General features: G+C 37.1%; 5 protein-coding genes across 5 annotated transcripts; all 5 read right to left on the bottom strand.

The window, feature by feature from the left end:
- Window positions 1-6,268: 6,268 nt before the first annotated feature.
- LOC149051461 (adhesion G protein-coupled receptor D1-like) lies at window positions 6,269-7,507 on the bottom strand (the record flags this gene model as incomplete). The annotated part of the gene is made up of 3 exons (XM_089214285.1): window positions 6,269-6,407; window positions 6,582-6,670; window positions 7,370-7,507. Coding segments are annotated over 3 exons (366 nt in total), but the record flags the coding sequence as incomplete, so codon positions are not given.
- A 1,517-nt stretch (window positions 7,508-9,024) lies between these two features.
- Window positions 9,025-11,277, bottom strand: LOC149051460 (uncharacterized). Its single transcript, XM_089185736.1, has 6 exons — window positions 11,090-11,277; window positions 10,621-10,819; window positions 9,775-9,882; window positions 9,475-9,562; window positions 9,183-9,273; window positions 9,025-9,116 (listed from the first exon to the last, which is right to left on the bottom strand). Exons 2-6 carry the CDS (start codon window positions 10,751-10,753, stop codon window positions 9,063-9,065), a joined length of 474 nt encoding a protein of 157 aa, XP_089041862.1. The 5' UTR covers window positions 10,754-10,819; window positions 11,090-11,277; the 3' UTR covers window positions 9,025-9,062.
- LOC149051459 (uncharacterized) lies at window positions 11,273-14,263 on the bottom strand. The gene is made up of 2 exons (XM_089184848.1): window positions 13,885-14,263; window positions 11,273-13,364 (listed from the first exon to the last, which is right to left on the bottom strand). The coding sequence occupies exons 1-2, from the start codon at window positions 14,258-14,260 to the stop codon at window positions 12,922-12,924; spliced, it is 819 nt and encodes a 272-aa protein (XP_089040974.1). The 5' UTR covers window positions 14,261-14,263; the 3' UTR covers window positions 11,273-12,921.
- Window positions 14,264-21,267: 7,004 nt separating this feature from the next.
- LOC149051458 (adhesion G protein-coupled receptor D1-like) lies at window positions 21,268-23,109 on the bottom strand. The gene is made up of 4 exons (XM_089186199.1): window positions 23,027-23,109; window positions 22,717-22,837; window positions 22,372-22,413; window positions 21,268-22,247 (listed from the first exon to the last, which is right to left on the bottom strand). Exons 1-4 carry the CDS (start codon window positions 23,077-23,079, stop codon window positions 22,122-22,124), a joined length of 342 nt encoding a protein of 113 aa, XP_089042325.1. The 5' UTR covers window positions 23,080-23,109; the 3' UTR covers window positions 21,268-22,121.
- Window positions 23,110-23,207: 98 nt separating this feature from the next.
- On the bottom strand, window positions 23,208-25,249 carry LOC149051457 (adhesion G protein-coupled receptor L4-like). Its single transcript, XM_089185792.1, has 5 exons — window positions 24,783-25,249; window positions 24,213-24,315; window positions 23,958-24,108; window positions 23,761-23,842; window positions 23,208-23,609 (listed from the first exon to the last, which is right to left on the bottom strand). Exons 1-5 carry the CDS (start codon window positions 24,815-24,817, stop codon window positions 23,531-23,533), a joined length of 450 nt encoding a protein of 149 aa, XP_089041918.1. The 5' UTR covers window positions 24,818-25,249; the 3' UTR covers window positions 23,208-23,530.
- Between the last annotated feature and the right edge of the window lie 895 nt (window positions 25,250-26,144).

The following is a 26,144-nucleotide window of genomic DNA, read 5'->3' as shown; positions in this document are numbered from 1 at the left end:
TGCGAACTATATTTCTACTTTTAAGAGGCAAGAGAAATTATCATGACACAAGTGCAAGACTCTAATGTCAAGTATTTAATGTCAGCACATCACATACTTTATGGTTGGAATGTTATCTTACCTCCGGGCGTCTCGCAAATGTAGGCATTTCTTCTAGGCGTAGAGATAACATGAAAGAGGCCTCTTAGATATTTCCGCCCATTTGTCGTTACTATTTGGCTGAAAATATCGCCATTTCGAAATATTTAGTTGTTCTCCACTCACCCAAGTCCAAACCCCGCCTTTCTTCTCTAAACCAATGTGCCACGCACTAGTATTCCAAGTACCACCTTTTTGAATCTCTTAATTGATAAACTGCCATTCTTCTTCAGTTTCGATGGAGACTAAGTAGCCTCCCTGACTGGAGCAGACATTCCTGTTGTGAACCCAAACTCTTTCCCATGTTGAAAAGATGTAAGAGGAGTTTTTGAAACAGGTTGCTTGGCATTCTATGAGAAGCAAATAAATAAATAAATGAAAAATTTTCTACTGACGATAACGATAATGCTGACACGAATATAGAAGCAATCCTCGATCCTCGATCCTCGATCCTCGATCCTCAAACAAACGATGGACATCAAAAACCCTCTACCTCACTGAAGCAAAAATTACAATTAGGCTTCGTTTTACCAGTGGAAATTGTGGAGATTGTGGAGATTCTTTGAATTTTTTCTTTTGTTCTCCAACTTACGTTTAAATCACAATCCGACGTAATTCTAACAGGAAGTCTATTAACTAATTATGTGCATAATCAGTCAGATTTTTTTTTTTCCCGTTCAATTTAAGGTGCATAAATAATTAAATTGGAATTAAGCTGCCTCACCTGTTCCTGACAAATCCACCAACAAATGAAGGATGACTGTTGAAGAGAAAATGAGCAAATAAATTGATTTTTATCTCAAGAATAACATTTGAAACAATGAAAAAGTTTATCAGATTTCGAGTTAGACGGTATTAATGCATTTTATTTGCTACATACCCTTTAACATCTACCCATGACTTTTACTACCTTCCCTAGGGAGCAGACGGAGAAATCTTAAAAAATGCCGCATCTCTGCAATTTACCAACCGGCTGAACAAAACTTGTTACATGTGTAAAATTTTTTTAAGAATACGGTAGACCTTCGCGAATGTCCATCGGAAAATTCTTTAAACAGGCTATTCAGAGTGCAGCTAGGTCATAAAACAATGAAAACGATGTAAAATGCACTATCCAGATAAAATAGTGTTTCGTTTTAGCTCACAACAATTCAAAACGGACGACGGCTGTTTCTTTAACCAAATGAATCGGGTATCAATTCTGACCGCTTGAATAAAAACTTCCGCACAATTTGAATCTTGATGGTTGGTTTCCAAACTCTGTGAGGATTTTTCCATATTCTTGGGTGTTACTAAATTATGGATCAGCAGACCGTGGAACCTGCGGAACCCACATATTTTGTTTTTTGTTGTTTTTTGTTGTTTTTTTTTTTTTTGCTAAAAGAAGAGCATTGAGATAAGTATAAGTTTGCTTTCGGGTACAAAGAAGAAAAATTTAAAAGAAATATATATGTATTAATTGTCCATGACGTCCAACTTGGCGAGCAGTTAGCAGTCATCTACTCTGAGTGTTAATAACTGAACAATAATTCGAAAGCTGTAATGGTCTGGGTACCGCGATATTTGAATAACGCCTCATCCGAAGGCTCTCAGTGAACCTAAAATTTTGGAATTCGTTCTAAATGACCCTGGAATGAGGAACACGAGGTGTAAAGTAACATTATCGCCCGTGATCCCTGTAGAATTTCGGGGTGAACCATTAAACATGACTGGAAAGAGGGCTTTATTAAAAAGCCAATCTTATAATTTTTAATTTAAGCATAAATCAAAATAGAATCTCCGAGTGGCTGTAAGGAATTCCATAACTGAATTTTAATACGTAAATATTGTTTAATTTTTAGAGTTGTTTTAATTATTTTTTCTGTGAGTGCACTTCACTTTAACCCCTCAGCGCATTCTTAAAATCAGCCATCGAAATTCATGAATAGTAATGGTGTTTTAACTTATTACGAGTAAGGAAGAAGTACACCAACCCAATTAATTTTTTTCCAAACCCCGGATCGAAAGTTAAAGTATGTATCTGTCTAACCTAATGCTAATTTAAGTGGACCCTGTTGGGTAAGTAAGTTCGATCGCTTTTCTAAGCCCGTCAAACGTTTAGCAGCTATCTGACGCATAAAAAGAGGAGACGCGTTCCCTTTTCACATCTTTTTCATCTGTTCCTTTTATCCTAAATATAGCTGCAAAAGCTGTTGTGCAGACAACCACGACGCGAACAACATGACCACCGCATGAATGTCTGTTTTGTGCTACTTGATCTTTGATTTCTTTGCACTATATGGAATCTAAAAGGCTTCAGGAATCCAATTTACGAGAGATCCTTCTCTAATTAATTACTAAGAGTTTATTGCGCACATCTTTACAGGCTGGCTTGTTTTATTTTAATTAAGAGTGCCAAATAACCGCCACCTGACATTTTTTCTCAGATTGGTTTCGCTGAGTTTTACAAGACGTTCCAAAATCGATATAAATGTTTGCAAATGGATAGTCAAAATATAATTAAGGTGGTACTTACTTCACAACTTATAAAATTCAATTGTACTCATCACACAATTCATCAAGCGCATGAAACTATTGTAGGTTGAAACTATTATAGGCGCGGTGGCTTCATTGTTAGTGCGCTCGACTCCGGATCGAGTGGTCCGGGTTCGAGCCCTGGCCGGGGTCATTGTGTTGTGTTCTTAGGCAAGACACTTTACTCTCATAGTGCTTCTCTTCACCCAAGTGTACAAATGGGTACCAGCAAAAATGCTGGGGGTAAGCCCGGGGGGAGTAGCAATACTCCTAGCCGCTTCATGCTAATGAAACCGGAGTTAAGCGCCGGACCCATAGGCCACTTGGCCTGTATAAAGGCTTACTTACCTAGCGCACAACTTATAAAATTCAATTGTACTCATCGCACAATTCATCAAGCACACGAAACTATTACAGGTTGCTGTCAGTAAGCTGTCTTTACACTTACACGGATGTTTCATTCTGGCTATTTCTTTTTCAATCATTTGGCATTGGGCGGAAAGGGAAAAAAAATTGAGAAATTAATAACAACGATAATAATGATAATACAAAGATCCCAAAGTTTTACTATGATGATTAAAAAATAGTTTAGAAAGGAGATGTGTAGAGTTTGGTATGTTTCGTTATTAGAGCTCCGAAGGTTAAAAATGAAAATAAATATTTCACAAATTGGAAAGTCAGTTTCGACGGTTTTGTAGCTACAGCAGAACAAATAGGGATAACTAGCGTCGTACTTACCCAGCATACAACGCATTAGAAAGGTTTTGAAAAATTTTCGGGATTTAGTTCCATTTGTCATCCACTTCATAATGCCCAAGATATGTAAAGGTTGCTGTTAAGAGCTGTAGTTACACTAAAATTTGATTCATCTCACTTGAGAGTTTTGGATTTGCGGCATCCTCGTAAAACGCTTTGGGTACTAGTTTGAGTTTAATGCAAATCATAGTCTGTGTTCGCATATTCATGGCTATAGTCTCCATTTTTACTTTTCTGTCATAGACGGACCAATAGACAAAAGGCAACTTGCACCAGATGTGGACCATTGTTTTTCTTAATACAATCGAAAAACCTCACGGCATTAAACCACTTTTTGTAGTTGAAGTTTTGTAAAGAAGCAGCTCAAAAATAATTGATGTTCAGAACTGTTATGTCTTTATGAGTTCTGCTGAAAATGATTATTATTCATTCATCTCGCCGATGACATGCTTAGCGTTTCAGTTGGTGGGTCTAATTACTTCGTATGCCTTCAACTTTGATGGACTAATTCGCTCATGTGTTAATTAGCGAGTATTATTACTTTCACAGCGCGGCAAACTCCGACATTTTACTCTCTTAGAATGTCTCTGCGCTCATGGAATAATCGATAATTTATTCTGGAAAATTCCCTAGTCCTAGCTGCGATCTATTTAGTCAATCGAAGCTTAGAGCGTTTTGACCTATCGCATTTGAGCGGTGTAGAGAGAAATGTGCTTGTATATTCTAGAATAATTCTTTTTTTACTCTTCCGTCTTAATCGTATGCTTCGTCATTCATGTTTGTTTATAAATGGGTGTGACATAACCTCGACTGTTGTAAATTGTTAGGCACATTTATATAATCGACTCCTTCTCTGGCTTGTTGAAATTCCTCTTCAATGCTACGTCTCCGCTGTAGTGATATTTGGAAACCAGGCCAGTGGAAATATTCGGCATTTCTATCGCCAAGCTTTTTCCTTTCAATTGTATACCTGGTTCTTTAATCGTTGTTTAATGATGTGTGCCGAATAGTTTATAATCTCTTGGTTTGTTATTTCCGCTTAACATTGCCCCAATTTAATTCCAAATTATTCGATGTATTTTCGATTCAAAACGATACTCCTTATCTTAGAATGCGAAAAAAAAATGGGTAAATGAAACTGATCCACAAAAGATCCAGTCATAAGGAGTTTTTTTTCTGTTCCTTTTAAATTGGTTGTTTATTTATTCAAACATTTACGTATTCATCTACTTATTCATTACACAACACCTTTGAATGTCAGCGCTAGCTGGTAAGACTATTAGTATTACTTGTTACGGTACAATTTAACAGACAGAAAGAGCATCATTTATTAACAAACGTAACTACTTTATTAAACAACTTGTAATATTTTTATCAATGACCGACTGTAAAAGGAAGTAGAATAATTATCCTTAAATAAACTGATTGAAGCCCACCACAAACTATTTCTTAGCTCACCACTGACACAATCTCACAGTTGTCTCCAAAGTGCCTCAAAATTAACAATTTTCCACAGTACCTCTCTCTCGGTAAAGCCTTCTGAAAAGTCAGTCACTCCCGACAACAACATTACTGCTGCACAAGTGAGTCCTTATGTACAAAGTATTCTTGGAAATTCCGGACGCTTACAATACAACCATACTGGTAGTGTTATATCATAACTAAGTAACCAAGTAAAATGCTTCAGAAAGTTCCTTGGTATGCATTTCAGCATGACTAGGGATTCTCTAAATTTCTAGAAACTTATACTTTAAGTTATTATCCATATAGCTCATTGTTAAAAGTAATAACAGCGTTTGGTGAGAAGTTTGTAAACTCAATAAGTGAAACGTCGAATATGAAATAATCATGCGGTAAGCGCAGAAAGTTGGCGCGTAAGAATCGAAAGATAAATACGTTCAATTAAAGGTGCGTGCTAGAGTGCTTCTTAAAGAAAGACAATTCGTGATATCTTGACAAGAATTCCCGCCTCATCTGTAGTAGACTGTGGTCTTATTCGAAGGAAAGTCATCGAGATACTGAGCTATTAGAAAATTGAATTTATGGATTGATTTACTTCGATGAATCTTGCCTACAAATATAAGATCGCTTAGAAAATAAGCTTATAATCATAAAGAAGATAGGTTACAATTACACTGTACTGGTTGAGTGCTTAAACAATAATAAAAAGAAAGACCTCTTTTTGGCTGCTGATCGCAAGTCAGACCGATCGTAGCCTACTTATTGCTGTTAACTTAGTGATTGTACTAAGTAATTGACTGTCATTTCCGGTTGGCTGGATCCAATTATTTAAGTTACATGCGATTTCAATTCAAACTCAGCACAAGACTGCATTTCAGCTGCCCATACATCCCCAACCTCACTTGGATTGACCTGTGAGCTCTTACTTGTGGAGTTGCTCTTAATAGAAGATGGGAAAACGATATTCATCTTTCCTTTGAATCGCTCTTTGATCTGCAGATAGACAAGCAACATGAAATATGGTTCTTAGCACTAGTACTCGGATATTTATCGAAACAATAAAACTTGATAATATGGAGTTGATAATCAGTTTAATGTTTTACTTACCTGACTTTTCGCATGCAGTGTAGAGCGAAAATCAGGAAACCCTGCAGCATGAAAATGATTTTAAGATCATTGATTTTTATAGTATACAAACAAATCAGTCAAATACCTATTAAGATTTCCAAGAAAGAGGGAAAATTGCATATCTTATAATGGAAAAAGAAGTCTGTCTTCTCTTGCATACTTAACAGCATTTTTGTTTTCAAATAAAAATAAAAAAAAAATGTGACCACTGCCATGGTGTCCCATTTGGTTAGAAAGTAAAATAAAGATAGAGATTGAATAATTTTGAGTATTACCATCGAATACTGACCTGAGCAGAGTTAAGTACGGTGGAGATGTAAGCGAAAGCTTTATGTACAGGCGAGAGGAGACCGAATACCCATGTGACACCCAGCAGGGAAATCATTACCACGCATGCTTTGATGCCAATTCTAGGAGTGAAAAAGAGAAAATTCCTTTATTTTCCTTTGACAATGAATTTTCATTTTTAGATATCGTATGGCCTTACTGATTAAGGAATGAGGAAGTTAGGCGAATATAGCCTCACAGGAGGACATGGTAGCTTTTTCCGCTATTTTTTTTTAGGTTTAGGTTGTGAATCTTACCGTATTTGCTGAGAATGATGCTCTTCCCCTATCGGCTGCAACAAATTGCTCATCTCCTTTATGACTCGTACGAGTATCAAGATATTGAGCTGAAAAATACAATAAAAATAAATTGATTATTAGGATATGGTTGTCGAATAGCCAAAGTAGGAGAGGATCCTTGCTAAAGACGTTATTAGCTTGGTAACTAGCTTGGGATGAAGAGTCATTTACAGGGAATAGAACTCCCAACTGTGGGACCTAGATTATGAGCTTCGATTCCCTGACTTCGAGCAAAGAAATCGCGAACTTAAGTGTCTGAACTAAATGAACTATGCAAAGTGAATCCTCATGTTAAATCACATAAATTTAATATCTCCTAAACTTCCTGCTCCTTTCATCTTGTTCAATGTTTTTTAAGGAAATTTGGTCGCAAAAAACATATCTTGGTATATCAGTGTGAAACAGTGAGAAACCTTCAACAAGGAAAGGGAAGAATCTTTTTCCTCATACTATGCAGTCAAAGTTGGAGAATGTATGAAGCTATCTATTTCCCGTGTAGACTTTGTACCAACAGGCTTTACTCGCTATTAAAGGCCATCACTTAATCAAAATTGACCAGCATCCCTGCAAACAGCAGCTGCGTCCAAATTTTTTTGTGAGTAAATAGGAAAAGGAAAATAGTAAATGATGTGTGAGGTCATATCATACATATTTAATTCCTTTTTTAAAGATCAGAGAAAAAAATCTTTAGCAGCAAGTAGTCCAGGTATACCAATCACAATTACCAGCACTAATCTTAAACTCACAACTTCAATGAAAGCCACAAAAGCGACGAATATCCAGATCAGGTTGTCAGACGAGGAAAGCCAGCAACTAAACTCGAAGAGGTGAGAGACACGAAAGAAACACAAATTGTCAGCAAATGAAATGATACCTGTCTCAAAATATATGAAAAAACAAAACAAAGAATTAAATGCAACGAATTAAAAGGAGAAGAACAAGAAGAAATCGTCGAAGTTTTTCTTACTATTTATCACTCGTATAGCTTTGTAACCCTTCTTTTCCAGCAGCGATGCCAAGTGACATGGCCACCATGATCACTGGAAGACCTACCCATAAAGAAAGGAAGGAAATCAAAACATTTTACTGCATGACAACACCAGATTTGGCGATCCGAAAGCATGGTTACAGTTACCAGTGCTTTAAAATAATAAACTCACCCCATGAGGTGACGTGATACATGCACATCTTGGTGTTAATGTTGTAAACTTTCACAACGAAGAAGTAGAGATAAATTCCCTCAATCAGCATCCAACAGAAAGCGGCCATCAAGAAATACTGCATCAGAGCTGCTATTGTAACACAGACAGCCTGTGGAAAGAAAGAGTTTTCGTATAATTCCCGTGGTGTTCCTTTCGACAAGATATATACGTTGCAAAGAGTAAAATCATTCTATGGATAGAAGGAGAGGCCACTGACTTTGTTTTCTGTGGCGTTCATTCCGGCGAGGAAGATGATCTGTCCAACTCCAAGAGACGTAGAAACACTCAGACGAATTTGAGAAAGAGGTTGACGAACATCTCTGGTGAATTAATAGTAAAAACAAGGAGAATGAATGCGACAAAAGCAACAAAAATAACAGTAACACAGTGAAGACAACAAGAACAGCAAAGGAAAAAAAAGTCAGCAAATTGTTGTAGAAAGGACAAAAAAGGAAAAAATTCATAAACCGTGAAACCATAAGCTGTTCAGAAACTCTTGATGAGGCGTGAAATTAAGTTCAAGTTTGTGAAGTATTCGACATGCATGTTCTCATTTGCATAGAGACTTGTATTGAGATCTCTTTTCTCACCAGCATAGTTGAGGAGAGTTAAGAATCGACCTAATTAATATTCAGGTACACTACTTACGTGAGGCAAGAATAAAGTATTAATGTTAAAAGTATCCCGACGATGGAAAGGCTCAGTCCCACGTAAGTGATAGTTTTCAGAATTTTTTCGTCCTCCTCGGTGAGCTGTTACAAAAAAAGAAAGAGATAAAGAAAATGAAAGGAAAACATTAAGTTACTTAATTAAGCCCATAAAATTATTGGGTAAGACAAAAATTATTTGATTGCCTTTGTGCTGCCGTCGTAGTCCATTAAGACGGCATAATGCGTCAAATGATTGCAACTGCAAACTGTTTCTTCGGAGTTGCTTTTTGATGTAATCACATGGCATCCTTCCTCTGAAAAGCTGTCACACATGACAAAAAGTAAGTTAACGAGGCGCACAAAATTATTTCTTGTCTGGGTAAGAGGTAATGTTTTATAATTTTTCGCTGCTTTTCCTCCATTGAAGTCTTAGTTGGGACAACATTTCAATCAGACTTCTCCTCCTCTCTTTCACGAAAGCGTTAACCTGCACAAAAGTATCTGACTGAGAAAGTATATTCATTCTCCTCCGTACTTAACTTAATTGAGGAGGAATATATACTTTACAATAGTGTTTTGTAGTTTTTTTACCTTTCGTTTAAGCCACTCCAAAACATACAACGCTTCTCTGCTGTCAAGACCTGAAAATAGATTTTATCGCGTGAGAATAAATAAAATCAACGCTCTGCAACTAATTTTCACGTTACCTTCAGGTTTTTGAACTTAAGGATGACATTTTCTCGCAATTTCTCTGGCTTGGGGTCCATAGTTACGGCCATTATCCTGGAGTTGAGATACCTATGAAGAAATTGTATTTGAAAATGGACCAGAACCAAGGAAGCAATATTACATACTTTTGGCAGATTTAAGCAAGGTGGAATGGTCAGAGACAAGCAGGGAGCCTTTGTATGTTCAGTTTAGTTGAACTTAGATCTTATGTGTTATCGTGTAATGTGCTTTGGGGGTAAACGAAGTGGAGTAATATGAAAATAACGTCACCTTTGATTGTCTGTTTCGCTCGTGATGGCTTGATCTGTCAGAAGTAGTTCATGCAGATTCTCGTACACAAATGCAACTACCAATGATCCTTAAAAACCCAAAGAATCAAAAATTAAAAAAACCCACAAAATCGAGATTTTCATCAGGCTCTGAGGTATGTGAAATTGGAAGGAAGGCGAATGATTAAAGAAAATAGACTGTGTACACATTTTTATGAGGATTTATTTCAATACAGAAATTTCGATTGGAGAAACCAAGGTAATGAAAAGTTGTAAAGTTAACACGCTGGTTAATACGAACCATTGTCTTCAAAATTTGAAGAAGCGATATCGATTCTCGCTTGCCATCGTTGTTCCTCAAAGTGGAAGTCACTCGCATTCTGGCGATAGACTTTTTGAATGTCCAAAACTGTCGAAAAAAAAACAGTCAATGACAAATGAAAGCACTTACGGTGAAATTTACAATAGCACATATACACAAACTTACGTTTTGCGGTGTACACAAAATATGTCATAATCTTATTGAATGGAAGTGTTTTTTTTTTTTTATCTTACTTGCCCTTCAACGACTATTCGACAATTTCAACCATTTTAAAACGTTTTTTCAATGTAAAACTGATTAAAAGTGAGTAGTACTGCACTGACCCAAATTGTGAAAACTCACTTCGTTCCTCAAACCGTTTCGTCGGAGAACTATAAAGTTCATTAGGAAGTTTTTAAGAGTACGGTTAAAAATCTTGCATTTATATGTATATGCATCGCAGTCGATAGGCAAATTTTGACCTCAATGTATAGTATGAAGTATGCGGAAAGTATTTGTAAGATTTGACAATTTCAGTTAGTAAAGTGTTACTCACCAGTCTATTATTTAAGAAAAGTTTCAATAAACAGAGCGAGAAGAAGGGTTTCACAATTTGAAAGATTCTGATTTTCTATTGTTGATTGTTCAAGAATACCTTGAATTTCGTTCTTCACCGCAAAAAATCAAAGTATTAAACAAATTGAAAGAATAGATGAATCGATGACATTCAACGATAACATTTCATGTAGGTTGGGCTTACAACAACCCATTCGGTCAGTCAGCAAGTCAGTACAAAACAGAGGAATATACTTTGAAACTAAACAGGTTTAGAGGCCGAAATCTCACCCATTGTTGGGGAAATGATCGTTACTGAAGGTCTCGTTTCACTCAGGTGTCGCCTGCTATAATTAAGAGCAAATTTTTCGACGGCCTCTGCCACCTCAAAGATGGATTTTCTCTGTATTTTAACGTCTTCCATGCTGGCCTTATTTTTTGTGACGTTCTTGATTTTTAAGGTGCAATCTTCAAACACAGTTACAGCCTCCTACAATTACATAAAATATTTCCAGGTCATTAACCAGTTAGTCTCAACAATTCATATAAAGAATGCGGAAAAAGTCTAGTAGGAGGCCCCAAATGGTGTCCAGGGTATTCATTGGCTAGAGAACACTTTTAGGAGCCTGGATTATTTTGTGAGCCTCATCATTTTCACTTCATATGGCTTAGTGGCTGTTTATCCATAGAGGTCAGATATTTACTTTTTATGGTCTAACGACATACATCCAAGTTAAAAAAAGTTATGAAAATTACATACCTGTATGGAAGTCCTTCCGGTAATATTTATTCTGCCAAATTTTGAAACATAATCCTTTGCCTGGAATAAAAATGTCTGTCACATTTGTAAACAGAGAAGATCCTGAAAATGAACATGCATAAAAACGCTAAATGACTATTTAGGAAACATACCAGCAGCTGAACTGGCGACGGCGAAGGCGACGGCGACGGCGACGGCGATGGCGAGGTTGTAAGGGATGAATCTTTAAAGAAAATGTTAATCAAGACTACCTCATACTAAAAAAAATGCCTTAGTAATACATTGTAAGGGCAAGAATGCCGACTTTAAGCGGCGTAAGGAAATGGCCGCTATGAAATTTAAAAATTCCTAAATGCACTCGATTTTTGATTGGTTAGGCAGAACACTCTAATTGTTTTCTTTGCACTATTTTGGTCTTTCGCACACGACTTGAAAGATCAATGTTCAGATAGGGCTACACGATGTTTTTAGAAAACTTGATACAAAAATATTAGTAAATGAAATAATAGTGAAAAAAAACATTCCTTAATCAGTGGTTAAACATATAATATGAGAACACATTTGCCCACTTTTTGTCATAACAGCTCGCCTCCATGGGGATTGGAAAATACCCCGTAAATCGCAAAATTTGCGCGTGTATTAATTGTCAAACCACCGAATATGACGTATTCATTTCTTATTTCGTCTCGAACTGTTTCCGATTTACTGCCCTTTTTTAAATTTTTTTAGCTTAACCAAGATCGTCTTTGTGGAAAATATTTGATTCAGCGTTTTTATTTGAATAATTTGATGGATTTGTTAATTAAGGCATAACGAGAGAAAATGATCAGGAAGCTCCTTGTCCAGGCCTTGAAATATGTCAGTTGTGAGAGGATTCACATAAAAGCAAGCATCTATCTGATCTTCTGTTGTAATGACCACTAGAAACTTCTTTGCTTGAATTTAAGTTTACAGGTTAAAAACTACTGTTCATGTTTTCAGTCAAGCAAACAGAAACGCACAACGCGAAGTGAAACTCGAATTGTTTAGTAACTATAACAACCTTAGTGAAAAGTAAGTGAAAACGTGACTCTAGCCTTCTACCGTATTTAGTTTTCGTGTTACAACGGTTTTTTTTAAGCCGTAACACTCTAAGAAATTTGATATGTGAGGGAAGGGTCGCACTTGGGACAAGTTCTCCAAATTATGTTTACTTTACGGTTGAAACCTGTCGTCGAAGGAAATTTCCAAGCGCGGCTCTAATTTTTGCAATTAAAAAAAAGATTAATTTCAAATCGTAGAAAACATCAGAAGCACCTTAGTGCTTGGGTGGGGCAGGTAAGTGAACCTTGGAGAACACGAGAGAACTTTCTAAATCTTTGCGCTTAAGATATGGATGGTCGTCAGTTATATTATGGAAAATCTCATCCACAGGACGCGTATCTTTTCTTCCGAGCTGTGAACATGAGCTCTAGTTTCGAGTCTACTTCAGTTCTCATTGTGTGAAAACACTGGCAATTTCCTCCCACTGGTGCGACTCTACTCCTTTCGGTTGCGATTACGTACTTCCGTGGTATTTTATCTCAGAAAAGTAGAACAGTTTTCCCAGGTGCGATTCAAGGCAAACGTTTGAAAATAAATAAATAAATCGATGATGGTTACATAAATACATCACAGGACAATTAGATTTTTGGATTAACCACAGCAAAGCCGTATGCCTTAGGGTGATAGTCATGTTTTGCTTAATTAAACGATTGTTGTAGAACCACTAACTTGTACACGAAACGCATCGTTTAATCTTTCAATTCACATATTGCCTTCCGATTACTAAACATGAAAAGCATCATACTCTTTTATAGAGAGCTTCGGTCGCCAGTTAGATTGATTAGGCACTCACCAGTTTTTTTTTCTCTGCAGGTTCGCGTGCACTTTATCTTGTTGCATTCTCTATAACACTCAACATCTTCACAATAGCAGGTCTCTTTGGTAAAAAAATGCTGTTCGCCGATTGTAAGGTTAAATTTTGTAGCCTTGCACGTCTTAAAAATGATATTCCCTTTGTGTCCCGTTTTAATGCATTGATATACCAATGGGCTATACGTCTGACTACAATACTTTCCGCAGTCCTCGGACATGCGGTTTTGCCCACTCTTGCAAAAGGTTACGGAACAATTAAGACTGCATTTGCCATCAGTGAAATTGCAATTCTGCATCCATCTCTTCTTGCCATATTCTAATGTGCGAGATATTTCAACGTAGTCTTGATAATTGATCTGGGAAGAGTTTTCCCCAATAGCTGAAAAAGATGCAAGACAATATTTCAATAGATTGGTCCTGGTTTTCAATTATTATAACGAAGCTCGATAGTAAACGTCAGAAAAGTCGCAGTGGATCAAAAAATTTGGGTCATCTTGCGTATCGAACGCGTTCGTCGCGCGACCGAGTCCAGACCTCCCTCTTTTTTCGCTCTGCCGCTACTATTGCGTTGTCAACTATCGCACTCCGGCTGATTCACGAGATAAACGTCTAGACAGGCTTATGTTTCAAAAAAATATAATAATGGTAGGAATTGGTCCATGCTGAGCAGCAATACCATGATATTCAACAATAACTCAAGCATTTGTTTATACCTTTGTCCATTAATTAACCAAAGTAAATTTCCTTCACGTTTGGGAAACAAAAGAAAAACCGGGTTGCTCGCACGCATTTAACACTTACACCTGAACATATATAGCTGTCTCTCCTATGGCGTGATGAACCTTTCCCTACGCGCCCTTGTTTTTACAGTGTAGTATATAGATTTAATGTGGTCTTACCTTTTGGTATTTCACAAATAAATGGCAAAGTCGGAACATTGTTGCCGGGAGGGACTTGACTTGCAAGGTGGCCCTGTTGCTCATTCTTGGCTAACATGCCCTTACTTCTGCCCCAACTTGGTTCTCCCGATTTACAAATAGTCAGTGGTCTTCCACTCACCCAGATCCAACCCCCATTCTCTTTTACCAAACCGATGTGCCACCGGTGTTCAGTGCGGTTTTGAATCTTATCATTAATAAAGTCCCATTCTTCTTCGGTTTCAGTGGAAACTAAATCACCACCAAGGTGGTCCTTGCAAGTCCTTCTGCTCTCGTCCCATGTTTTATGCGTGAGATTAAACTTATAGCATGAACTTTCAAAACAAAAAACAAGCATGTTCGCTTTCTGTAGATTACAGGAGAGAACATAAAATAGCATTTGAAAACGAATTCTTGAAAGCATGAGATCAATGTAGTCACTTTACTTCATATGTTTTTACGTATATGTATATAGTAGAATATAGAGACATTTTAATTAAGTGTCTGTGTCTCGTATATGTGTTATGAACCTTTCACTAGTTCAAAATAAGCTCGTTATCTCGTCTTAAAGTATAATTTCAAACCTTTTTCATTTTAGTAACCCTCGTTAACCTTGGTGGCGGTTCTATAGTTTAAGATGCAGCTTTGTTCCATGTCAGTTCAACGACTTATCAATGTAACAGAATCACAACCTCCCCCTTTTTGGGCCAAATTTTATTTTAGCTCACACTTACATACCAAAAGTAATCACAGCCCTACCTGCTCTCACGGATTGCATCATCAAAGTCTGGATAGCTGAAGTACGAATGTAAAAAATAAATTTAGTTTCTTACTTTCACTGAAATATACTTTTCATATCATCAGAGTCACCTATTTGTATCGCAATTGCCGAAGTTGGAGGAGGCACACGTCTACAGAGTATTTCTTTGACGCATTCAATTTATTGATTAAAATGACTGAAGTTGTCTGTTATTCGTGGTTATCTATGGAAATTCACATTGAGAAAGGCACGACAATAAACTGATGAGAATTTCTAGTCGTGTTTCTCTCCACTTCTTGAGCGCTCTAGCCACTTCCTAACTGCTTTACTACAGAACAGCGCACATTCAAGGCTTCCCTACTTGTTTTGTAATACCGAGTCCGTTAAATTCCCCACGCGTTACTTTCAATTTTCAAAACAGAAATAGACTTCATAGGGAACAACAGTGCCGTCAACTTGCTCTATACTCTCATAAAGCACGCTGAAATAAGCCAATCACAATCCTTGTTAGAATGGTTCAAACAATCTGACTGGTTGAACTAGTTTAAAGCCATTAAAAATGTTAGGCCATCAAAGTTCACAAGCTGCAATGATTCACAAACTAAAATACCTCGGGAGGTTGAGTTTGACACGCCTAAGGTTCTTCAGTCCTCAGGCACAGTCTGAAGTTGAAATATTTGGTGAAATCCGGCCGAATTGTGACTCACTAAAACACCAAAATTTTTACATATGACAATTAGAAAACGAACTGCTTAAGGCATCCGTTTTGTTAATGAACCGACGACAGCCGAAATCACAGGAACATAAAGATTGCTCGGGACAGAGCCGTAAAACTCGGCTGCTGTGACTTCCACTCAACGCAACCAAAAGGATATCAAAGCAAGCTCTTATTCTTTCCCTCGAAGGGCGGCTAATGTTATTTCTGAGGCTTGCTTCACTGCAATGACCGGAGAACGCTATGATGAGCAAGCTGCAATGAACCTAAGAATGGTCGTGGTCGCTCTGATACCATCATAATTTATGATGAATTTTGACAGTTCTGCCACTGACTACTTTTGTTATGTCAGTTATGTTTTGTAGAAAAGGTTGTGGTTATTCATCGTGGTGAATAACAATAAAAGCTAAGGTTTTCGTTTGTCTCACGATATAGTCACGTGTGATGTAGATCGCGACGTTTCGACTGCATACTGCTAGTCTTCTTTAGGCGATGAGGTCGACTGGTCATGCGTGATCTTATAAAGTATGATGCTCTGCCGTGATTAGTTGTTTTTCAACAGCTCTGATTGGTGCATTTCGATCCTTGCTGATCCGTGATTTGCTACCTCGGCGGTCCGCTGTCACACGGCTCTCCTGTTGTTGTGTTTTTTGATCATGGGCATCCACGCTTCTGGAATTTCTATTCCACTATCCCTGTTGATGTTGTTAGGGTGAAGTCTTATGTGAATTGCCTCTTTGACCCTGCGCGTGTAGTAATAAGGGCCACGATCAATAAACTTTACTTCGTTCCAGAGTGGCTTGTGTCCGTTGTTGTGGGAATGCTCTGAAACGGCGGAGGTCTCGGTACGGGCGAGTCGAATGTCTCGATCGATCGCAGGGTCAAGGAGACAATTCACATAAGACTTCACCCTAACAACATCAACAGGGATAGTGGAATAGAAATTCCAGAAGTGTGGATGCCCACGATAAAAAAATCAACCAAAGAAAGCGCGCGTTATTTCCGAACTTTAATAGAGATTTGCCTTGTTAGCCGCGATGCGGTAGTGGTTCTATTTTTTGTGTACAAATTGACAATTTTTAATTCCTAATCTACTACATGTGACAGGAAGGGACACTTCAATTATAACCCAATTTTAATTCATTGCATTCGGTGTCAAACAAAAGATATCACTGTAGCGCCTATCTATTATAGGAGCCTCAAAATGTTAGGCCAAAATTTGACTGTTTGTGTAGGTGTGTGTCATTGGATATGAATGAATATCAATTTGCTTTTAATAGTTGTAATTATATAATTTTTAACATATCTTAAATGCTTGTTACTTTCTCGTCCGTTTTTTTTTTAACTGTCATATTCATATGTTAATTTTTGTAAGTAAGAAGGACTAAAAAAAAAAAAAAAGGCCGGTGAGGTCGAACCCTTGTTCCTTTTTGTCACCAATTTTTTGTTGGAAACTCAAAAAAACCTTTTCATTAAATATGAGTGACTGTACGTAGCTTTAACTAATCAGCTTCAACTGATCATCGTTTTATCGATCTAAATAGATGTAAATGATGTTTCAGCGTTATAAAAGAATGGAAGTAGTCCACCAAGTTATTAATTTGCCTCAAAGTCAGAATAAAAACATGAGTCAGATGTTTTAGGTAGGTAGATGAAAAAACACATGTACCACTCCAATTATATCCAAACTCCGAGTTAAACTGTTGTTAAATTTTGCATCTGTTTAAACTTATTCGAATTCTGATTGAACCAAGTTATAACGTTCGCTCGCCAGAAGAAAAAATTACAAAAAAATTATTGAAAGCGAACGGTTTCATAAGCCGTTTAGCAAAGACAGGATAACAGCAAAAATCTTTTGTCGCATGATCCTAATTGATGCTGTTTGACACACCGCTATGACGTCTAAATTAAAAATTACTATGACTGCCGCACGAATGTGCCATTCTGGCTTACTTTTTTTCAATAATTTTGCATTGAACGGAAAGTGGATAAACACCCGGCCCCGTTTGATCAAAGGATGAATAAATTTATCCACTGGATAAGCTTATCCGGTATAAAAGAAGACTATCCACTGGATAGTTATCCAGCGGATAAAAAGTTGTTGCATAAAGTACGGATAGCGAAGCGTATAACTATCCGATGGTTAACTCGCTCTCCAGGCATTTGCCATGGTGATAACTCAGGCGTTGCGTGATCTTTTCGCTTGCGCGTGCTAATTGCGAGACAATGTGGCAGAAAATGTTGCTCCTTCCCCAGCAAAGTGCGCCAGAAAACCAAACTTTACACCAGTCGAATGTGGAGTCATTTTCGAACAAGTGGAAGAAAATATCAAAATCACCAATAGTAAATTTTCCACGACACTTTCAAACAAAAATAAAAGTCGGGTATGGGAGTTAATAACTGAAAAAGTCAATGCGCCCGGAGTTGCAAAAAAGAACTACCATGGAAGTGAAGGAAAAGTGGAGAGAAATGGTCAGTGGAGCAAATAAAGAAAATAGCAAACGTTCTACTGCAAGAAAGAAGACCAGGGGTGGAAAGAACCCAGATGCCTTAAAGGCTATAACGGGAAAAATTATCGAGCCATTTGAAACAGACCCGTCTTTCGGCGGCATTTTGGGCGGCATCGATTCTGTTAACGCGTGGTAATGTTTACAAATTGGTTGAGGTTGTGGTAATATTTCGGTGTAACCCGCAACGTGCTGAATATGCATATGTCTGCAGTACTTTGTTTTAATATGATGCAAGACAACTGATTATCTTTCCTTCTTTTGAAGAGTTTGCTTTATTTATAATTTTTTGGGGCGAAAAAATAGCCTGTAACTCGATAAAAATGTAACTTTTGTAAAGAAGCGTACGGTCGCGAGCGGCCGAACTAAAACATTACGGCCAGTGTTAGACCCAGGAAAGGATGATGCTATAGAACTATAATTTGTAGAAAGTTAAGTAAAGATTGTTCAATGATGATAGGGTGTAATAAGAAAAAAGACAATCCTTGTAATTTGCCTGCGTTCCTAAAATTCAATGAACCCTTTCTTTAAATAAATCGATCGAGAAGAGCCAAGTTGCCTTTTTTATCCTGGCTTCTAGATTAAAAAAAACCTCAACTTTTAAAACATTTCGACTCACTACTGGTCATTTTCTTCCATTTTGTTAGTGCTGTGAACAAACACTGCTTCAAGTGTCTAGTTCCCTCAGTTTTTTTATTCAAAAATAGTTTCCTAGACGGTTCGCATTACAGTTGTGCTATAACCTGCTTATCAGAAATTCTCCATTAAAGAGGTTCTTGACAACAAATAGTTTTTTTAAATGAAAATAATTCCCGTTTATTTCAATAAATATATTGTCTAAATGAAAAGGAGTATTGCATCAAATTTTCTCGAGCAATTTGCAATTTTTAAAGGGTTCATACATTTTGTACAAATTATATGCAGCAATGGTATATTTTATTGCTTCTCGTCCAAAACGATACCTGGATCTCAATTCAGAGTCAGTGTAAGACTCTAAGGGATCGAGCTGGCAGCGAAAAATTCTTCTCTTTCTACGACGTTGATTGTCGGGCAAGTTACACCGAAGAAGATGTAACCGTCGAGCGGCCATTTTTTTTTTTTTTCCGGTGGATAAAAATTTATACTACCTGCCTAACCATGTATAAATTTATCCGTTGGATAGCGAGTGGATAGCGCTATCCATACTTTGAACAACCGATATGAAGCCATGGGTAAAATTTATCCGCAGGATAGCGATTTATCCAGCGGATAAGAAGTTATCCATCCTTTGAACAACCGGGGCCTGAAAACTAATGCTAAAAATCCGTTTATTTTGGAGATAATCTGGAAGCCTATAGCATATATCTGTAGAGCTTGGAACATTCTGTATAAGAATACCTAATAAACACAACATGAATTAGATTTTTAATAGATTTGCCCGCGTGTCGCAGGAAGTTGATAAGTCGAATCTTTTGCAAATGATAGTCAAGCGCTTGGCTTTCGTTGCTTATGATAAACTGACAGAAATATTAAAGGTAATACTTACCAAACGCACAACTTATAAAAAGGGTTTTTGCCATTTTGCAGGATTCAGTTTCACTCTTCATCAAGCCCCAGAAATGTACAAGTTGCCACGAGCAGCTGTCGGCAGACAAAAGTTACTGTATTTGGGCGCGGTAAATGAAAGGAAATTTCTTTAGTAGGAGTTAGAATAAATGCAAATGATAACTCTCGGTCGACAGCTCATGACACGAGTCATCATTTTTTTTTTCACTTTTTTCAATAGATAGACCAATAAACGGAAAGAAACTTGCACTAGGTGTAAAGCATTGGTTTTCTTTCTAAGATCGAGAATTTAACGGGACAAAAACACTTTTATTATTTTCAAAGTTTACGAAAATGCTGTATTACTCACCGGTGGCCGATGTGTGTGTCCCATCTATTCGTCCAAATAAACGAAAATTACTTCTTAGATTTCAACTCGCAGATGAAATACTGCCGTATTAGTTGATCGGTCTAACCTCGTATGTCATTAATTTTTCGCACACGTGGAAAACCTCGAGTCAAAGGATGCCTTCTTAAAGCGTGAGTTAAATATAACTTTAATAGGGTTGATCGTCAATTGGACAGAAAACCAACGGCGCCTCACGACTAATAGTCAAGCTCTCAGTTTGCAAAACAAATCCATCCCCCCACCCTTCCCCCCTTATACGGTAAAAGCGTCATGAAGACCATCGCTTCTTAGTCCATCTCTTTGGATGCTAACCTTTTCCATTCAGGTCTAAGTTCCAGTCTACGCCCAGTCATTGCCATGTGTGTCCTGTGAGGAGGAAAATCCCTTTTTCAAGTGCCTCTTCATCCCCATCTATAGTGCTCTCCCATAATATAATTGCAAGATGATCCTCAAATAGTTCTTAGTCTCATCCGCAATTCATTGAGTCAGTCGCCCCTTGAAGCGTTTATACCTATCACATTTGACCGGTGTAGAGGAATAATTCCGTGCATTTCAGAATCATTTCCTTTGTTTACTCTCTTCTGAAGAAGTAGCCTTATATGCTAATTTATAAACAGGTATGACCTAATAATAGAATGTTGTCGATTGTTTTGTCGTGTTTACATTAGCTGAGCTTATGCAAGGCGTTCGTGCTTATCACGTTGCGGCATAAAAACTGATCTGGAAAAAGACTGCTCAAATATCTCTTAATCTCTTTGCAGTGCTCGAGGCCCATGAAGGAAAAAGTAAAGCTTGAAGGATAAATTTTTGCAATTTGTGTTTCTAGCAAAGATAATACTTTAGTTGTAACATACGCTGTGATTGCGTCAATTCCTATGATGCACTTCTCTATACCCCTTTGAAAGTAGGGGAAGAAATGTACGTATAATATCTTTATCCGATTTTATTTTTTTTAGTCACATGTCAAAACCATAATATTGTTCAAGAAGTGTTTACAAGAACAAGAAATGCACTAATTTGGGGAGATGCATTAGCAGGTTTTAAGACAAATTACCTAACATATCTATTACTGCACTTTGTTCCTTTAAATTGTCTACTGTGTGCGATTTTTCTTCGATCGCTGTAAAATGAATTTTGATTATCATAGTTCCAATTTTAAATATCAGAACTCATCGATACATTTACGATTCGAAATAGAAATACTTATCTAAGGAATGCGGAGAATAAATATCGAAAAATTCAAGTGATCCTTAATCCTTTAACTCCCATGAGTAACCAACACAGAATTTCTCCTTACAGTATTAATACAATATCGATCAGATAGGTTATGAGAATAAGGAAAAATTAGAGTTTGAGGATTTTCTAGTTGATCCAGTACCAAATTCTCAGAAGTAGCACCTGAGAATTGTATGGCAGACAGTGAGGAGAATTAAAAATGAGATCTTGGGCATTGAAGGGTCAAAATATGTAATCTCTTAGAATTTCTCTCTTTTTTAACATAGTTATTTATGCATTAACTCAGCATCATCTATCTATTCATCTGCTTATTTATGAGTAATAACATTAGATGTTGGACGAGGCTGCTAATATTACAGTTACAAGATACTGTTTGACAAGTATCCTCTCCGATATGAAACATGAAAGCATCATGTAGCAAGCGTTAAAATGTAGCGCACGAGGATTGAAAGGAGGCAGTTAAATGCGTGTTGGAACTAAACAGTGTTAATTAAAGAAGAATTTGTAATAACTCAGTTCATTCCATGAGTTCATTGAACTTCTAAAGTAGATCTAACCTTTAATGAAAGTCAATTAATAACAGACAAGCCAGACCAACCTGTAGTTACGATAATTTGATCCTTAGTGCGCACAACTTAGCATGTAGCTAACAAAAATTCTTAAGCAAGTACATGTATGCGATGTTCTGGAAAAGTCATTTAGATAAAAGATAGCACTTGCAGCTTGTTAATTGCTGAAACAATAAACAAGAGAACGATCTCACTTAATAGTAATAAAATAATAGTAATAATAATAATAATAATGACAATTTATTGACAGTATTTCTACTCGGTAGCTCTACATCCGTCATACTAACTAAAAACTAACGACTTACATAATGCACAATGCACCTAATGTCAATTTACTTTTACTACGTGACATTTTAACAGCAGATTGAAACTCAGATCGATCGCCATCGACTAATCGCTATTTACTACACAATCGTTCAATGCAATAGAATGTTATTAGCGAACAGTTAAATCCATTGACTTAAGTAGAGTGTTAATTCGGTTTAATATCACTGCGAGGCTACAATTCAACTGCCCGTGCATCGCCGACGTCACTTAAATTGACCTGTGGGCTCTTCCTTGTGGAGTCCTCCTTATTTGAAGTGGTAAAAACCACGTTCATCTTTCTTTTCAATCGCTCTCTGATCTGCAGATAGACAAGCAACAAACGATACATTTCTTTCAAATTTCATTCAAATAGTTATTCATGCTTAAACATCTGTGCTATAATATGCACTTTCCTTATTATTGACTCAGTTTTCTTTTCTTACCTGACTGTTTCGTAAGCCGTGTAGAACGAAAATCAGGAAACCCTGTTGCAGAAACAATTTGAAGATCATTTTTTTACAATATTCCACCTAAGTAGGAAGCGGCGGAGCGTGCGTTGTTTGGGTATCTCAGTGCACAAGGCATATAATAATCGTCTTCAAAAATCAATATCTAATAAGTCTAATAAGACTGCTACGAATATATTTCGGGTCAAGTGAATAATTAACAGGTTTTTAAATTTTTTTTTTAATCATCTAACCATTGCAAAGGGTTCTCTCTTTGGTAAGAGCTGTGTAAATTGAACAATCTAGATTGATTGAGATTAAGAGTTTCAATCGGACACTCACCTGACTAGAGTTGAGTATTGTGAAAATGTAAGCGAAAGCCTTTTGCACAGGCGAAAGAAGACCAAATAGCCACGTGACACCCAGTAAAGGAATCATCAGTGCGCAAGCTTTGATACCAATTCTGAGATCGACAACAAATTGAAGAGACATGTAAAAGACTGAGATGATAATTTTTTTTTCGCAGTCTCATTAACAGGTATCGTAAAGGCAAACTGGTCAAGGAATGAGGGAGCCAGGCGATTGTCGCCGTACAGTTTGACAAGGCAATTTGTTTTTATTATTTTGAATAATTTCATGTTGTGAATCCTACCGTATTTGCTGAATATGGTCGTCTTCACCAGTTGGCGGCACCAAATTGGTCATCTCCTTTATGACTCGTACGAGTATCAAGACGTTGAGCTAAAAAAAAATTCCATTTAAATCACTGAATTAAGTTTCTGGATGTGGTACTTGAGAAGCCAAGACAGTCTTATTATAGAAGTTATTCGTTTAGTATAGGTCGGAAAAATAAAAATAATGATTCCATTACGGGGGATAGAAATCCCGACCCTTGCACCCGGATCCTCGACCACTGAGCTGATTCCGCGAATAAAACTTTCTTAACAGAATCAATTACGCTCAACGTAGCTAAAGTCAAATTTGATATCTCCTTCTAATCCTGTTCCCATCCTCTTTTTTAGTGTTGTGCAATGTGGTACTTTTTTGCCTAGAAAACAGATCTTGGTATTCAACGCTGAAAAAGGTGAAACAACAAAACAACAAAAGTCTCTGGAGGTAACTAGTTTGGTAAACCAAGCACCGTGATATAAATTTATCATAAACTCACAACTTCGATTAACGTTACAAAGGAGACGAATATCCAGATCAGATTGTTAGTCGAAGACAGCCAACAACTAGGAGAATTGAAAAACAAGAATGAAAGTCATCAGAATGAATAAAAAAAATCCAAGGAAAAACGGAACAAGAAAATTAAAACGAACTTAACTTGATAGTGCGCGGGAGAGAGAAGAAAGGTAAAAAGTAACCTATTGATGTGTTTCTTACTATTTATCACTGATATAGCTTTGTATTCCTTCTTTCGCAGCAGCAATGCCAAGTGAAATGGCCATAATGATCATAGGGAGACCTAATCATAAATACAAAAAAATTAATTCAAAGCACTTGACTTGATGACAACACCAAATATGGGAGCATGGTATAACTTTCAATATATGTTGTGGTAAAATTAATAATGGAAATACCCCATGAGATGACGTGATACATGTGCATCTTGGTGTTGATGTTGTAAACTTTCACAACGAACAGGTAGAGGTAGATTCCCTCGACCAACATCCAGCAAAAGGCAGCCGTCAGAAAATACTGCATCAGAGCTGCTACTGCGATACAAGCAGCCTGCAAAAGGAAATATGTTTTGTGTCTTTCTGTGCTATTTTCTAAAAATATTTAGAGCAGAAAGATTTGATTAATTAAATTCACAGACCGGAAAAGCCTCTCACCGTGTGTTCTGTGGCGTTTACTCCTGCGAGAAAAATTAGCTGTCCAACTCCGAGGGACACAGAAAGACTCAATCGAATTTGAGACAAAGGTTGACGGACGTCTCTGGTCAAATGAAAGATGACGAAAAAAGAAAGTAAAAACAAAAACCAAACATGGGTTAAAAAAAAACAAACATAATCAAAACAAAAATAATTCAAATAAAAAATTAAGAAAAAAAAGAAAAACAAGCAAAACAAGACAAACACCAAAAAAAATCAATCAGAAGCTTCAGAATCAAAAGGAAAATAAAAAGCCAAGTTGGTATAGAATAAGAAAACATTAAGGACTGAGGAAAGAGACCATGCATTGTTAATGCTCTTCTAATTGAACATGAAATCTGATGTAAATTGGTAATTTAATCGACTTACTTTACCTCAGTTTCGGAGAAATTAAAAGGAACATTTTGGATAACTTAAAGTTACGTTTATTCCTGGTTTTTTTTTTTCCTTTGTTGAGAAATTACAATCGATAGTAAGTAGAAGAGGACATGAGAATGTGTACATCATCGATTATTTAACCACCATACTTACGTAAAGAAAAAGTACAAGGCTGATGTTATAAGCATCCCGATGATCGACAAGCTTAATCCTATGTAGGTAATTGTCTTCAACACAGTCTCGTCCTGTTTGGAAAGCTGCGTCACATAGCATAAAAAAGAAAATAGAGACACGCAAATTAGCTCAATTAATTTATATGTATCACTAGTGCTGGAAGAAGAACATACATATAACTGGTTACCTTAGTGCCATCGTTCTAATCAAATAATACAGCAAAATGAGTCAAATGATTGCAGCTACAAACTGTTTCTTCTGAATTGCTTCTCGACGTAACTACATGGCATCCTTCGTCTGAAAATCCGTCGGAGCTGCAAATAAGAAATAACCTCAGCAGGCAAGACGTAGTGTAGGAAATAGCCTTCCATGGTACCAAAAGAGCGAATTTCATCAAAACCCTTTTGATTTCATAATATCGATTACATTATTAGCAGTTCATTATTAGTTTTAATAAGTCAAGGCGGAAAATATTTATAATACTTCCTTGTTAGGCATAGACGTTGGACGTTGAACTCAAAGGGAGACGTGTTATTGTGGCTGGCTTGTATCGCCCTCCCAAATCTCTTGTAAACACGTATCAAATTCAACTGGAAGAGGAGATTAATCACTTTTGTAACTGGGCTTCACTGCAGGGACATGCATTTGTGTTATTAGGGGATTTAAACCTTGATAGACTCCGCCCTGATAAGCCTGAAGGCAAGTTGTTGATTGATATAGAGGAGACCCATGGACTTGAGTGTATGATTACAGAGCCAACAAGGATTCAAACAAGGGCTGGTAGGACTACCAAGACCCTCATTGATGTTATCTTGACTAATGAAGCACAGTTATTTGTCCAGAGTGGGATTTATGAACCGGGTCTTAGTGACCACCCACTGGTGTATGTTCTCATGCAAGACAAAGCAGCTAAAGTCAAGCCCAGAATTATCAAATTCCGTTCAGTTAAGAACTTTGATGAGGAAAAAATTCAAGAACATCTTAATTCGGCACCTTGGCATGTTGGGGAAGTTTTTGATAGTGTGGAGGATCGGGTTGGTTTTATAAGTACACTACTGACGGAGATTGTCAATGACCATATGCCATTAAAACAAATGCGTGTTAGAGATCAGGATGTGCCATATATGAACTCAGAGTGGAAGGAGGCAATACGGGCAAGACGCAGGGCCGCTAGGCGATACAGGAGGACAAATGCTCCAGAGGATTTGGTTAATCTTAAAAAGTTTCGAAATGAGGCGACTAGACTGCGTAGGAAAGCAATAAAGAGCTATTGGAAAACAAAAGCCGAGGATCTCAAGAACAAACCACAAGACTTTTATAAAACATTCATGCCCTTCCTGT

Source organism: Pocillopora damicornis, chromosome 1, assembly GCF_964200805.1.
Source record: "Pocillopora damicornis chromosome 1, jaPocDami1.2, whole genome shotgun sequence".
Lineage (NCBI taxonomy): Eukaryota > Metazoa > Cnidaria > Anthozoa > Scleractinia > Pocilloporidae > Pocillopora > Pocillopora damicornis.
This window is presented reverse-complemented; position numbering and strand designations above follow the sequence as displayed.